The sequence below is a fragment of the Sceloporus occidentalis genome, unplaced genomic scaffold, assembly GCF_023333645.1.
Source record: "Sceloporus occidentalis isolate IW3139 unplaced genomic scaffold, rSceOcc1.0.p SCAF_4, whole genome shotgun sequence".
Lineage (NCBI taxonomy): Eukaryota > Metazoa > Chordata > Lepidosauria > Squamata > Phrynosomatidae > Sceloporus > Sceloporus occidentalis.
The window spans coordinates 69,790,229-69,805,500 of record NW_028316984.1 but is presented as its reverse complement, the minus strand read 5'-3'; the positions used below and the strand labels follow the sequence as shown (position 1 = coordinate 69,805,500).

Below are 15,272 nucleotides of genomic sequence, written 5' to 3'. Positions count from 1 at the left end.
AAGCCTATTACCATTATATTCTTTCTTCTGCTATTTTAAAATATTCATATTATGTTAACCACGTGGATTCCAGGGGGAGCTAGTTAGAATACAAAATCATCATCAATACAAAAGAGTTTCAATTAATAAAAAATGAAAATGTTCTTAAGAAAGATCTTAAAGATGGGAACAGGATCATATGGGACCAGAAGAGGCAATCATGTGATGATTGTTAATAACGTATTGTTGTACTTCTGAAATATTATTCACAGAAAAGAAGCTTATTTCACCAGGAAATTGAAAGAATTGTGCAGCCCCTTTGAGACTGAGAAAAAGAAATTTATACTGTAAACTTTTGGAGACTACAGTCCATTTCATCAGATGCATCTAGAAAGAGAGAGACAGACAGCTAGACAGAAGAGGCTTCACTTGATGCATCCGATGAAGTGGATTGTAGTCCACAAAAGTGTATATTATATACAGTGAGCCCTTGGTATCTGCTGGGCTTTGTTTCCAGGACCCACCGTGGATACCAAAATCCATGGATGCTTACGTCCCATTAAATGCAATGCCATAGTAAAATGGTATCCCTTATATAACATGGTAGAATCAAGGTTTGCTTTTTTGAATTTTGAATAGCTAATGTGGTAGACTGAAGACTTTTAAACACTGAACCTCATTTCCCTTGGCAGATAGCAATAAAAGAAGAACTAGAGCAGGATGAGCTCTGGTTAGTTTTTGGATGGGAGACTGCCAATGAATACCAGATGCTGTAGGTTATATTTCAGAGGAAGAAACTGGCAAAACCACCTCTTGAGTATTCCTTGCCTAAGAAAACCCTATGAAATTCACTGTATCATTGTAAGTCAGTAAGTGACCTAAAGGGACATACACATACCTAATACCAGATCCCAATAGTTAGTGATCACTTTATATTTTTAAAAGTTTTAATAAGCAATTCTTTATTTTCCCATTTTTCAAAAGCAACTGCATGTGATCTCCCTCCGCCACCATTTAATCCACCTCCACATCCAAATAAATTAAAAAGTTATTTTTTTTGTAATTTGTAAATCCAAATTAAAAAGCTAGTTATTCCAGAAAAGAAATAGCATAAGTCCTTGTCATGTTATTGTCACAATGTAATGCAATTGCATTTTAGTTATTAGAGAAAGGGGCTAAAAACAAGTAACTGTATAGTTGTTAGTAACTAGTAGCCTCTAAGCTTTGATCAATTAGCATGTGGGACATAAATTAATACCACCATCAACCTCCCACCCTTAAAACAAGGGGTGGAAGAGATAACTCACATCTGCCCCCAAATCAGGGTAGTTTTTAATATTTCCTACAGCATGACCTCAGTTTCCAGTCTCCTTGAAATTTCAGTTTTTCTTTCCAACTCTCTCCTCAATATAAAGCAATCTTTACTTACTATGAGCTAATGTGAGACAATTGATTTCTGTATGGATTCACTGGTGCGTATGCAACTTGATGGTGCTGTATTGATTTCCTTTCAAAGTGCTCCTTCTATATGATTTTTCACTGTTAGTTTATAGATATGATAGTTTCATTTAATCCTGCATGGTTATGCTATCCATAAGGTTAACTGTCCACAGGTCCTGTTCAAGAATTATATATTGCCTGTTAGTACATCTCAGTAGGCTTTTCTTTTAAGGCATGTCTTTGTCCAGGGTTGGTATTCATCTGTAATGGGAGTCTTTAATAAAAGTAAAGTTTCTAAGAAATAGGACAGTAGTACAATTCCTTCAATTTGCTTCACCTTGTATGTATTAATTAGTGCATGATTATATTAGTATTGGTATCCCAGTACTGTAGCAGCTATGCTCCTCAGCAGCTCTTATCTCTAAATCAATAATTGGAGATAAGTGCAGTGCTGGAGAGAGGGGAATTGGGGTGTATGGAAGAAACTCAAAGGCTAGGAGCACTTGCAAGCTGGGTCTGGCTCATGGGCCTCATATTCCCTATTCCTGATAGCCCATTCTCTGACTGATTGATCCATTGATTGGTACTTCATTTGTCATTGATAGAGAGATCAAGATTAATGTGTGTAGAATCTTTTCTGATTCAGATCATGGTGAGAGAAAGCACATTGCTGATTGACTGCTTGATTGAAGATGGTTTTCTTTTAATGAAGGAATTGAGCATAGCAACTCAATACATCTCATTTCTAAATGCTCCTTAGGCTTCATCCACACTGCAGAAAAAATCCAGTTTGACACCACTTTAACTGCCATGGCTTCATGTTATAAAATTCTGGGGTTTGTAGTTTTGTGAGACATTTAGGATCTTATCGCACACACTTTTGTCCTTGATCTGGGCACGGGCAGGGGATGCACATGGCTGAGTGAAAATGCATTTTATCACATGCCGCATATGTCCTCAAGGTGGCCCCATGTCATTGCCCGGCGCTAAGCCATCCCCGATCAGGGCTCAGGCATGTGAATTTTGAAAGGTGGAAGCTTTTCAGCATTTTCATTGGGCCACGTGTGTCCCTTCTTGTGCCCAGATCAGGGGCAAAAGTGTGTGTGAAATGGTCCTTAGCTTTATCTGTCAGAGAGCTCTGGTGCCACAACAAAGTACAAATTCCAGATTCTCCCTATCTTCTTATCGTGGATGTTTTAACAAATGGTTTTAATGATTTATTTTATATTTTATCATTGTTATATTTAGAATTTATGTTCTATATGTGAGGAGGGAGGGCAGGGTGGATATACTTATAGTGTACAAATTTATTAGAGATGTATTGTATTTTATTTGTGTATTAGGTTTTATTATTGTATTGTATTTTACTGTGATTGTAAGCTGACTTGCTCCTACGGGAAGAGGTGGAATATAAATAAAAATATATTATTTATTATTTATTATTTCATACCATGGAGCCATGGCAGTTAAAGTAGTGTGAAACTGGATTATTTATGCAGTGTGGATACAGCCTTACACATGTAGTTCTCTTCATCATCATCATCATCATCATCATCATCATCATCATCATCATATCTGTTTTGTAACCCACTTCGACCTCGCGCAGAACAGGACACAAGGCAGTTTGCAGATTAAACAAACAGAATACAATTTCAAACATACAAAAGATTAACTGTCAATAAAATTAAAAACAATTTATCCTATTCAAACATTTAAAAGGAACTTAAAATACAATTAAAAACTATACTGCTCCCTGTTAACAACCTTTTTTTGAAAAACACTTTGTTCTCAAAAACCTGTTGGCATTTTTTAAAAAATCCTTTTGTGCAGTGGGGGGCCATATAGCCTCCCCAGGCTGAAGTGCCAGAGCCAAGGAACAGCTACCAAGAAGGCCCTGTCTTGCATCTCCAGCAGATGTGCCTGGGAAGGTGGTGGGATGTGCCCAACAGAAGTGCCTCTCCTATGGATTTCAGGGCCTAGGCAGGCTTATACATGGAAGCCATGGTCAGAGAGCCTGGACTTAAGCTGTACAGAGCTTTATTGGTCATAACCAACACTCTGAATCATGCCCAGAAACAGTCTGGCAACCAATAGAATTGTTGTAAAAAAAGAGTTGTATCAAATCAACATGCTGTAATAGAACAAAACTGTTTTAAAATTACAGCTGGCTTTTCATTTATTTGCCTGTTAGGCATTGTGCATTTCTTTATGCTGCAGCAATGAATTTTCCCGCTCTGTCCATCTTCATATGTGTAAGGCCTAGTTCCCATCTGGAAGCAGAAGAATTAGCAATTATATCTTGGCTTTTTTTGATATCTCAATTTACTATGTAAATCACTGAGACTGTCACTCTTTCTATTTTCCCTAATGGCACAATAATATTTGCTTATTTAAGCTGCAGATTGTCTCAAGTGAGGCTCACATTACATTTATTCATGTACTATCTCTGGATGCATTAAAGGTGCACTACATAGCCTTTCAGAGAAGCCAGGCATGCTTCATTCTGGCTATGTAAGTCCCTTGATATTCTGTTGCTACAGATTCTACCCATCAGTAGTGAAGATAGTATTAGGCAGAGAAACAACAGTGCTTTGAGATTTGAAAGGACTAGATTCATTGCTTCCTGGCCTCCAAAAATGCTGTGTGCAAAAATATCTTTAAACGTTTACTATTGCCAGAATTCACTTTTAATAGTATTCCATTCCGTCCTTTCATTAGCCTGATTTGCTTATGATCATAGGCACCACAATCCATTTAAAATACAACCACTGTTGGCACAGACCTTGAGGCAAGATGCATGATTGGGCTTCCCCTCCTTAAAGTTAGCAACAGACATTATAGCGACTCTCTCCTTTCTTCTGCTACCGCAAAGGGTTTTGCAATGTATTGTTCATGTTTTCATTGTCTGGGTCCCAAGACGCCTGAGCCCTCTGAGATTCAGGCCCCAGAGGATTTACCTCCACCAGAGCTCTCCCACCATCCCTCTCCTCAACCCTGCATTTAAAACAGCACTGGGGATTCATCGTTCTCCATCTGAATTCCAGGTCCTATTAGTTTTAGCCTACCTGGCCAATATGAAACTCAATGGCTGAGCTGCCATATTCCAAGTCTTTATATTCAGGCCTTAATTTGTATGTTATAATTATGCATATTATTAATTTGCATTCAAGCTATGCAAATTCAGCACAATAATAGTTGCATTTTTCCTACCACTACATTTCAGCCTCAGTATCATTTGTGTGTAACTACTCTAAGAGAAACAATATAGAGAACTGATAAAGTGCTGGACTTGAAATGGAAAGACTCAAGTTCAAATCCTTGGTTGTTCATGGAATTTGTCATGTGTCCCTGAGCCATTGCTAACTCTCAGCTAACCTATTTTAATAAAGTTGCTGTGGGGCTTAAAAACAAGGCAGGGACCCTGTAAAGTAGTTTTGTACATTCCTGTTATGTTGTGGTGGTGGTGGTGGTTTTGCCAATAAGAACAACAGCAACAGCATTTTATCATACACAGGCACTTCTAATTCTATTCCCATCAGATCACTGTAATAAAAAATGCAGCATTTTAAACTGAAGGCAGAAGGATGCAAATCAATAGAAATATTGCAGGAAACCCTGAGAAGGTGAAAGGCACAAGAAAATAAGGAAAAACGTACAAACCACATTTTTTTCCCTCGGACAAAAGTCTTGCCTCTTTGCCTTCCCCTCCTGCTCCCTGATGTCTCCCAGTGCATCTCTGACCTTCAGTTCTCTCCTTTCTTCTCTCTTGGCATACCTTATGCCTTCACATTGCCTCCCTCCCATGTTCTGCAGTTGCACCTTTCTTTCTTCTTTGCTTTACTGTGCACCTTCACCATGTTCCCTTTTTTTTGCTTTGCACTCTGCCATTTGTACGTCCCTTTTGTGTCTTCTTTCACCTCATGCCACCTTCTCTTGCTCCTTGCATTCTGCCATTATACCTCTCACTTTCCCTTCTTTTCTTTTTCTTTCTTCTCCTTTGCCTCACTTCACACCTTCACCATGCCTGCCTGCCTTCCTCACTTCTGCTTCTGCTCTTCCTCTTCTTCTTCTATTTATTTGTGCCCGGCCTTTCCCCCAGCCCTCGCACTGAAGGTGACTTAGCAAACTTAAAATAGATATAAATAATTTTTCACATTGTACGAGAGTTAAAGCATAATTAAACTATCAGTAGAATTAAAAGCAATTTAAAAGCATGCCCATTAAAAAACAACAAATACAGACAAGACATTAATAAAAGCTCTTTTCACATGAACAGCCAGTCCCCAGAGGCTTTGCCTGTTCCTGGGAGAAGGCTGGACAAAGAAGGGCCTTCCCCAAACATCTCAAAATGTTAGGTAGATGGCATGGGATAAGATAACCTGAGCCTGAACTGTATAGACCTTTCTAGGTCACAAGCAACACTTTGAATTGTGTCCAAAAATGAAATCTTGAAATATAGGCCAGATGATGGTCCAAATAGGCATTGAGAGGCACATCTAGAAGCTGGGTAAAGTTTAGCCAACTACGTAGTATAGTAAGTGGGAAAGTAGTAATTCTCCAGCATCCCAAGGGTAAAAGGCTCACTGATTTAAAGGATCCATTTGGGGAATTGTTATGTTGTTGTATAGCAGTTCTGTCCCTTCTAATTAATTATATATACCCACGGAACATAAAAAGGCAGACTCTTAAAATTTGTAGAGGAGCCAATATTGTTAAGGTTCAAGTTGGATGAGTTGCAACATTATAACATTTGGGGGAAGGGAGGGACCAACCTTAAGATGTCTGCATTTAAGAGACTCAGAAGATGTCTCAACAGAATGCCCTGAAACTGCAGCAGAGGGGAAAGAGAGAGGTTTTCTGACATTTTTAGGGCTTGGGTGGATGTGAAAACCAAAAGGGTATATTTGTGGTTAATTCAGTTTTGAGTTCTACCTCAGTTAATGAAAAGGAGCAGCCAGAAAATGTTGAATGGCTTTTCCAACTTGTTTTGGAATGCCCAAAGACATTCCAAAACAGTGGATGCCCAAGAGCCTGGCATGCCAACCTGAGGCACATGTCTGTGTGCTGTGTAATTTGGCCAGTGACTCAGTGAATGCTCCCAGGCTTCCTCATCAAAATCTAGATTTTTTATCATTATGTTATCTCTTTTTCTCTGTAAATCCTTTGCATCCATACCATCTTGACGTTTATTTATGATCCTGAACACAGTCAAGAATTGGAAGACAGCTGCCCATGGAATCCTAAATATCAAGCCTGATGGACAACTTTTAGCCTGAGGGTTGAATTCAGTATCAGAGAGGTGTGTGTGTTTCTGGTTGTATTCCATGCAAAAGGCAAAAGGATAGGAGCAAAAATACCAGCATATTCGAGCCCATACAGTATATGCTTACCAGTAGTAACCAAGCCTTCAGAGAAAGGCATTTCATTCTTATGTCATGAAGGAAAACTGTACAAAAGCTGGGAAGCACTAAATGCTGATATTGGAGGAAGGGAGGTGACCATTAAGGCAATCCTAGAAAGCTAGATTGGGACTCCAAGATGTCCCCCATATTTGATGCATATTATGGCTTGAGTCTTGCTTGCCTGGAATTCTGAAATCCAAAATATTTTAAAAATCAAAACTTTTTTCATTGGTGTGTGAGATAGTGATACCTTTGCTTCTGATAGAACAGTGTACACAGACTTTGTTTCTGGCACAAAATTATTAAAAATATATAAAATTACCTTCAGACTATCTGTGTAAGTTGTATATGAAACATAAATGAATTTTATGTTTAGACTTGGTCCCATCTTCAAAATATCATTGTGTATGTATATAGAAATATAAGTATTCAAAAATAAATAAAACAATCCAAAATTCAAAACACTTTTGGTCCCAAGCATTTGTTAACAGCCTGTATCAGCCAAGTCATTCTTCATGTGTGAATCTTGGTTTGGATAAAATGGTACTGTCCACATAGGGATGTAAATCATTTCTAATTTCATTTTCAAAGGAAGCAATATGTAATTTTAGCTTTTTTCCCCCCTGTGGTGAGAAAGCCTTTGAAGCCGTGTAGTTTTCAAAGACTGTTTGCAATTCAAGAGGTTTCTGCACACAAATACACACACACAAACCATGTGGACTTATTCACTGAAGGTTTCATTTTCTTCTGCGAAAACTTATTTTCTTCACGCATACATTTTTAGGGAGAAAACTCCAAATGGACAAAAACAAATAGATCAAGAGGAAGAGGGAAAGCATAAATAGAGAGGGAGAGATGTTTTGGATGAAGACAAGACTGGTTATCTTGAACTCTTAACAGGAAAAGCCCACATTGCAACATTTATATCAGTGCAGTATAATGCAAGAGTTGGAATTGTGTGGGTTTCTAGGATTTATCAAACTACAGCTCCCAGAATTCCTCACAATAGACTATATTGGCTGGTGTTGCTGGGACTCACCCTTCAACAAATGCATTCTTCCCACTCTTGAAATAATGCATAGCAATAGCCATCTTTCTGCAACCAGCATGATGTAGCTGTTTGAGTGTAGGACTAGGATAGAGGAAGACTAGGGTTGGACCACCTGCTCTGCTGTGGAAACCCATGGGATGACCTTAAGGAAGTCACATTCTCTCAGCCTCAGGGAAGGCAAGGGCAGACCCACTCTGAACAAATTCTGCCAAGAAAACACCATTATGGCCTTAGAGTCTCCATGTCTGAAATGACTTGAAGGCACACAACAACAATCAATTTTTTCTCTTTCTTCCTGGTCAGCATCATAAACAAAAAACAAGCTGCCTGTCTAATTTGTCCAGCAAGGATATTTTTAGCCCTTACCGAAATAAATTGGCTAACCCCACCAGGGGAAACAACTTAAGGCTGAAGTGTAATTTCTATCCTCCTAATTTTATCTTCCCAAATACCAGTGTCTTCCATAGTATTCCTTATGTGAGCTGACACTGTGTGGCTTTTTAAAAGTATATGTTTCTTTTTATATTTATGCTTTTGAAGAATATTGTCTAGACATGATGAGTTGTCACACAGTGCCAAGTTGGACTGTGTAAAACTATATTGGGACGCAATTCAAATGCCTGTTCTGAATAAGTAAATAGTACTCTCTTTACACATCCTTCCTCCCTTCACCAGGCAAAAAGAAGAGCACTTTTCTTTCTAGTTATGTATGTGTGTACATACATAAGGGAAAACAGAAAGACACTACATCCTTCTTTAATTTTAACCTTCTCTTCTATTTTATGTCAATATGAACATATAATACATAATGGAATAGGATTTGAATAGAATCCCTTATACAAATCCAGTGCTGTGTTTCAAAGATATGTTTTTTTTTAAAATGTGATATTAATGTGATATTGCTTCATTTTAGGCCCAGGAAAGGAGCAAGTTCTTCTCTGTCTTCTATCTGTCTATTAATGCAGGAAGTTTGATCTCCACTTTCATTACTCCTGTGCTGAGAGGTCAGTATTGATTTAGAGTTACTGTATTAGATGAACCATTGAGAATGCCACAGCCTTGGTCCCCTGACTTCCACGTTTGAATGAAAAGAAACCATTAGATCCTTTTAGAGTGACTTTACCAAACCATTGTAATTATGCCTTGTGGATTTTGCTGTGAGAGCAGAGGGCATTATGACCTAAATCCGTTTGCTAGTCCAACCAGAGTCCAGCCACTGAATCATTGGAAGGAACTCACATAAAAGTCAACTTGCTGTTGCTGTTGTGGACCCACTCTAGTTGAAAATAGCAATTGGATTCAGGATTATGTATTCTGGAATGTATCCAGGAAAACAACACCAGAATATTACTTTCTTTTTTACACTGTGCTGGCTCTCAGGAACATTGTAGTAGATGTGCACAGCAGTTTAGTAAAGCCAGTTGAGTCTGAGGTTTTACTCCCCTGCCAAGGATCCATTTCAGTCACCCATGTTCTATCTTCCAATATGTCTACATTTGGCCAAATACCTTCTTCTGCTTGCATATGCCTTATGTGTTTTGAACCTTTTATGTAGTAGGAGGTACAGCCTGGTAATGTGTTGAAAACACCTGCAATTTCATTAGAGTCAGCTCACAAGCATTATGGAGTCTCTGAAACTGTGATGCAGCCAAAGGTGAGCAAGAGTGTTCTGTGATTTTTCCATGAAGCTAAACAGGAAGTTGAATGCAGCTTGATCAGCAACACTTGGTGAAAGAGCCTTATGTAAATTGCACACAGAGGTGGGATAATAATAATAATAATAATAATAATAATAATAATAATAATAATATTCACTGGCTTTAACTGAGCAAGACTGTCCAAGTCTGTATATTAGAAAATGTATTCATTACGAATACAGTGCCCAAGTCCAGATGTGGTTAGCTGAACCAAAGGTATCCTATGTCCTGAAACTAAGCTCTAGTTTAGCCTAGATAGAACAGAGAAGCAAAACTAGAGCTTACATTTCACATGCCACAAAGTTCTCTGAAAGCCAAGACCTTTCTGTCTCTGTGTGTTCTTTTTTCATAATCAAGAGTTGTTTGTGTGTTTTTTAAAAAAGAATGATGTGCACATTTTTAGGGAAAAATCTATTTAATTGTTATGGCTGGGAACACACACTTTCTTGTTTGCTATACATGCTTCAAAGTACAAGACAGAGTGCAAAGCTATTTATCAGCATCAAGTCTGGTAAGTAGCTGTTGCTGTCTAAATTGGGCAAACTCCCCCACTCCTACCACAAATCAGAAATAATATGGGCATGGAGCAGAACGCTTCCTAGATGGTCAAATTACTTCTAATGCATCTGAAAGAAAAATAATAAACAACTCAGCATCAGACACACGTACAAAGGCAATATTGTGAACTTCAGATGAAGTTGTAATCCTCAGCAACATTTTATTAGAAATGTTTATTCTGTGGAATATTCAGCTGTGTAAGAATTTTGTTTTCATTTGCTCATGCAGTGTGGAATACCTGCTGGAGTTCATTTCCTGTGCACACACTTCTAGGCCTACTTGCTGTTTGCACAACACATACATGCACACACATATGTGCTGGTGTCTGGAGGAAGGCATGTATCTAAACAACTAGAGGCTGCTTACTGTCTTTGTTCTGACCCTACCAATACAAGCCTAGGGTTACAAATATTTGTAGATGCAAACACAACTGGCTGAAATCTTGCATCACACCAGTGGATCATTAAGTTCTGCCAGGTGCTGCTTCATGTTTTTCTTCTCTCTCTGCATGATTGACCTGCCTATTTTGGAGGGTGAGCACTCCTCCCAGGCAATTCAGTGGCCAAGAGAGGAGGGGGAGATGATTTAAAGGCAGCCAAAGACATCTTCCTATCTGTCTATCTGTTCCTTGGCATCCCTTTGTCCTTTCCTGGGCACTGAATGGCACCCAGCCAAAAAACAGATAGGTGGTTTAAGGAGGGCATCATAGCAGAATAGAGTGCTGAGTTCCTCCACCATAGTGATATATGTCACTAACAGGATGCCAGTCAACTGTTTCTCTACCACCCCTCATACACACACACTCACCATACAGTTACCCAATGCAAAATTGGTGTTGGTCATGTGTTACTATAAACAGTAACATTCTTGGGGGGAAATGCAATATTTTGTTTTATGAAGGCCAGAATGCTGAAGGCACTAGTTCAAGCATTTAATTGCTTTGTTCCAGATTTTGTTATCTTCAGCTGTATAAACAACCTTGTACACCTAATCCCTTTCTCCGTTTATTGCTTCAGTACTTACAGAACTTGATTGCATTTTAACAATTGTTGTTTGAGTGTCACTTAGTAAAGATTCTCCTTAGCACAAGGAAGATTCAGAACAGGGAATCTTACAGAAGAGCTCATGCACTTTATTTTGTAGAGGCCAAAGGAAAACAGGAAAGTTTTCTGGCTGCATTTTAGCACCACCACTACAGTGCAGCTTTGCTATTTCCAAGTCAGCAGCAGCAAGAACCTATGAAATTTCAATTATTCTTATAAATGGGGATGGGGAAAGTGTAATCTGTGGGCTACATTCAGCCCCCAGGGACTTTCTGTGGGCCAAAGGCTTGGCCCAGCACCTCAAATCCACACATTTGAAATTTCCCCCAGATCACCACACCAATCAGGGGGAAATGCTCTGTTTGCTGCTCCTGGAGCCTGCCTTCTAATGCCCCCCAAACCCTGAAATCATCAGAAAACTCTGGAAATTCAAACTGGGGGTAACTTCCAGTCCCTCCAGGGTTGAATTATCAGCCCATTTACAAGGCCCAGTAGCCTAACGCAGATCGACTGGAGTGAAAATTGGACCTTACACCAGCAATAATTGCCACCCATTATTTCCCAAACTTTGGTCCTCCAAATGTTTTGGACTTCAGCTCCCAGAATTCCTGACTGTTGGCCAAGCTGGCTGGGGCTTCTGGAAGTTGAAGCTGAAGAACCTAGATGACCAAAGTTTGGGAATCACTGTTCTAGACTCACTCAGTAGTCTAATTAACTTTTTGCTGCTCTTAGATGTTACTTCACTGCCCATAGGCAGCCCTTTCACTCTATGCAAATTTAGTGCTATGATTCTACTTTATCTGCCGTGGTTCTGTCCTATGGAATTTTGGGATTGGTAGTTTAGGGAGGAGCCTTTAGAATCTTCAACCAGAGAGGTCTTCTGGTGATTCTGACCAAACTAGAAACCCCAGGACTCCATCTGATATTGCAGTGGCACTTAAAGTGGAATCATTGTGCAATAATTCTGTAGGGTGAAAGGACCCCTAGAGACTGCCTATTCCACTTCCAGACTGGTAGTCCTGACACAAAGGATTGATTCATGTAACCAGGCTAGTATTTTTAAATTGTAGTCTAGCATAGTGATAAATAATCACAATAATGTTAAACAGTATGTTGTGATGTAACTATAACATTGGTTCACCAGAGACCCAACAGCCAGGACCCTCAAACCACTGTTGTTATCAATGAAACACAGACCACCACTTGTATTTGTTTAAGGGTGAAATATGAAAAAGTTGGACTACCATGGATTTGCACTAAGGCAAGGTGAATGGTTCAGCACATCCTCAGAATAAGACATCTTGAAAAATCTTAGAAAGCGGATGGAGCCCGGCATGCTTTTTTCTAGATTTGCATTATGTCTCAAGTCATTCACGCAACTGATTCAATACATAGATTCAGCACTGTGAAATGAGCATGTACACAGCTTGCAACTAGAAATTATGTGAATCCTTCCTCTTTATTTTAGAGCAGTGGAGGGAAAGTATGAAATTCAGAACTGAAACTTGATGAAATGGACTCCTGTTTTTCATTACCATAGGGGATGTGGAGTGCTTTGGAGGAGACTGTTATGCTCTGGCTTTCGGTGTTCCTGCCGCTCTAATGGTCATAGCTCTCAGTAAGTATTATGTGAAATAACAAAGCACTGATGATAGTACCATCAACCCCTTTACATTACTTGAAGGATAGGAAACAAACCGTAGCAGCCACAGCAAAAATCATGAGCCACTCTCAGGTTTAATGCCTCTGTACAAGATTCCTATAATTGACGGGACTGATCTCTAACATGGGTCTACAGAACCTGTTTGAATCTGGTGGCTCTGAATCTTTCAACTAATAATGAAAGCATAACTATTTCCTAGCATATTCAAAGTGTGTTTTCCTTACCAGTGAAGCCTGAAGTTGCCTCCATGCATATGAGGTTAGCAGATAAGGTTTCCAGTCAGGGAATGTGGTTCCCAATCAGTTCTGAGACCTGAGGCCCTTTCATATTAGAGAATTATAGCACCATGATTCCACCTTGTCCACCATCATTATATCTTATGGAATCATGGAATGTGCAGTTTAGGGAGGAGCATTTAGAACTTTCTGACAGAGTGCTCCTGCAGTGCCTCCAAAAACTTATATATGTGTGTGTGTGTGTGTGTATACGAGAGAGAGAGAGAGAGAGAGAGAGAGAGAGAGAGAGCACAAGTTTTGAGATCTACAGCCTCAAGCAGACCTACAGCTTCAAGTAGACCAACAGGCACTTTGGGTTTTTTCATATTTTTTAGAAGCCTATGTGGCCCCTGGAGGGCACCAGGTTCCCCCCCCCCCCAGACTTGCCACAGATGCCCATCCCTGGTCTATATTGACTTTCAGCAGCTCTCCAGGGTTTCAGTTAGAGATCTTTCTGAACCCCAACCAAAGTCCAGGACTGAAACTGGACCTTTTAGCTGCTGAACATGTGCTTTGCCCCCAGACTACAGCCTTTCTTTCCCCATGTTTAAAGAAACTGCTTTCCCCACCATCTCTTGGCACATTCACTTGCAAGCAGCACATTCATCTCAGCCTTCACCCACCCACCCCAATCTTGGTTGACAGGCACAATCTGCATGCTTATCCAGACTTGATTTGGCATTTCATTAATTATTTTGGCATGTTTATCCTGGTCTAAGAAAGGACCTCTGGCCAGTAAACAGCAAATGCCACAATAAAGTATTAAAACCACATAAATCAATTGATTTTAAAAAAAACCTCACCTAGTTGATACAAAAATGTGGCACAGAAACAAACCAGTGCATTACCTTTCCATAAAATTTGAGCTACCCAGCCCCAGAAGTCACTGAAATAAAAAGAACTAACTAGCTGTTGATGCTTAAAGGAAAGCAGACTCCAGAAAGTTAGGGCTCAGTGAGGACATAACTATTGAAATACCCCCTATCATTGTAGCCACCAATCTGACCTCAGATAATACCTGCATTTGGAGCCCAGTGCATTTGTGCACAAGTGAACAGGTTCACACAGGACCCTCGCTGTATCCCAAACTGGACCCTGTGTCAGCATGGTGGGGCAAATGATGGGGGCCTGCAGAACCTTGCACAACCAGTGAAGTTCTTTGTTCACACAGAGTTGATTTACTATTTACTGAGTGTAGTTAATATGGTCACACCAGCCAGTACATGTGTGTAGGCTGAGATGCCACTCAATCCTGCCAGTACGTTACTTCCTTAACTCCTCTTAGCAGCCCATCACTGACTGGAGAGATAGCCTGGCAATGGTTTAAAGTGGGATCTCTTGATATACACACATTTACTGGATGCCAGTGTATCATGATAAGAGAGAGGAGGTGCTGTGAACATTGATGGCCTAAACAACCAGTACACAAGCCCCAGCTTGGGAATGTCACTCAGTGCTATAAAACTGCATGTAATCTACCAAACAGTGATGGGTATTGGATGCTCAGGAGGGACAATGTTCCATTCTGCCACTCCTCAGTGCTGGCAGGCCATGTGGGGAGAACAGAAGGGAACATGCTCAGTTTGGGACAGGAACTAGGAGGAGCAATTGAAGACATCACCTCCTTAGAGGCCATGGCAATAATAGGCCTATTTGATCCTTTAATTTTGGTTTGTGTTTGAGGAGATTTTAAGCAAATAAAGCTAGTTGAAGACTTCTATGTGTAGTTGATGTGTGCCTTCAAGTTGTTTCCGACTCATAGCAACCCTAAGGTAAACCTATCACAGGGTTTTCCAGGATGGAGAGTATGGGATTCATCCAAGGTCATCCAGTGGGTTTTCATGGTTGAGCAGAGAGTTGAGCCCTGATCTTCAGAATTGTAGTCCAGCACTCAAACTACTACATCACACTGACTTTCTATGTGTAATAGTCTCCCATATAGATAAGAGAGAAAGAGGGAGGAGAAGTGCCTGTTGGTCTACTTGAAGCTGTAGGAAAGCAGACAGTTGGTTGGTAGCTTCCATATCAGTAGGATGTTGAATCCATGCAAAATTTCAGTCTGAACTTTAAAAGATCTATCCAAGATGTTGATCCTGTCTCCTGAGTACCATCCTGCAGCCACTGCTGCCAGGAAATGCAGTTTTCTCTTCTGTGACTCACCTCT

The 15,272-nt window shown here is 39.9% G+C and overlaps 1 protein-coding gene across 2 annotated transcripts in view; it reads left to right on the top strand.

Moving 5' to 3' along the window:
- The window catches only part of LOC149313970 (solute carrier family 15 member 2-like), an 88,566-nt gene that overhangs the window by 22,797 nt on the left and 50,497 nt on the right, over window positions 1–15,272 (top strand). For both annotated transcript variants that reach the window (XM_089523343.1, XM_089523342.1), the window contains exons 6-7: window positions 8,786–8,876; window positions 12,711–12,788. In XM_089523343.1, the coding sequence (XP_089379469.1) occupies window positions 8,786–8,876; window positions 12,711–12,788 (169 nt within the window). The remainder of the gene's footprint in view (window positions 1–8,785; window positions 8,877–12,710; window positions 12,789–15,272) is intronic.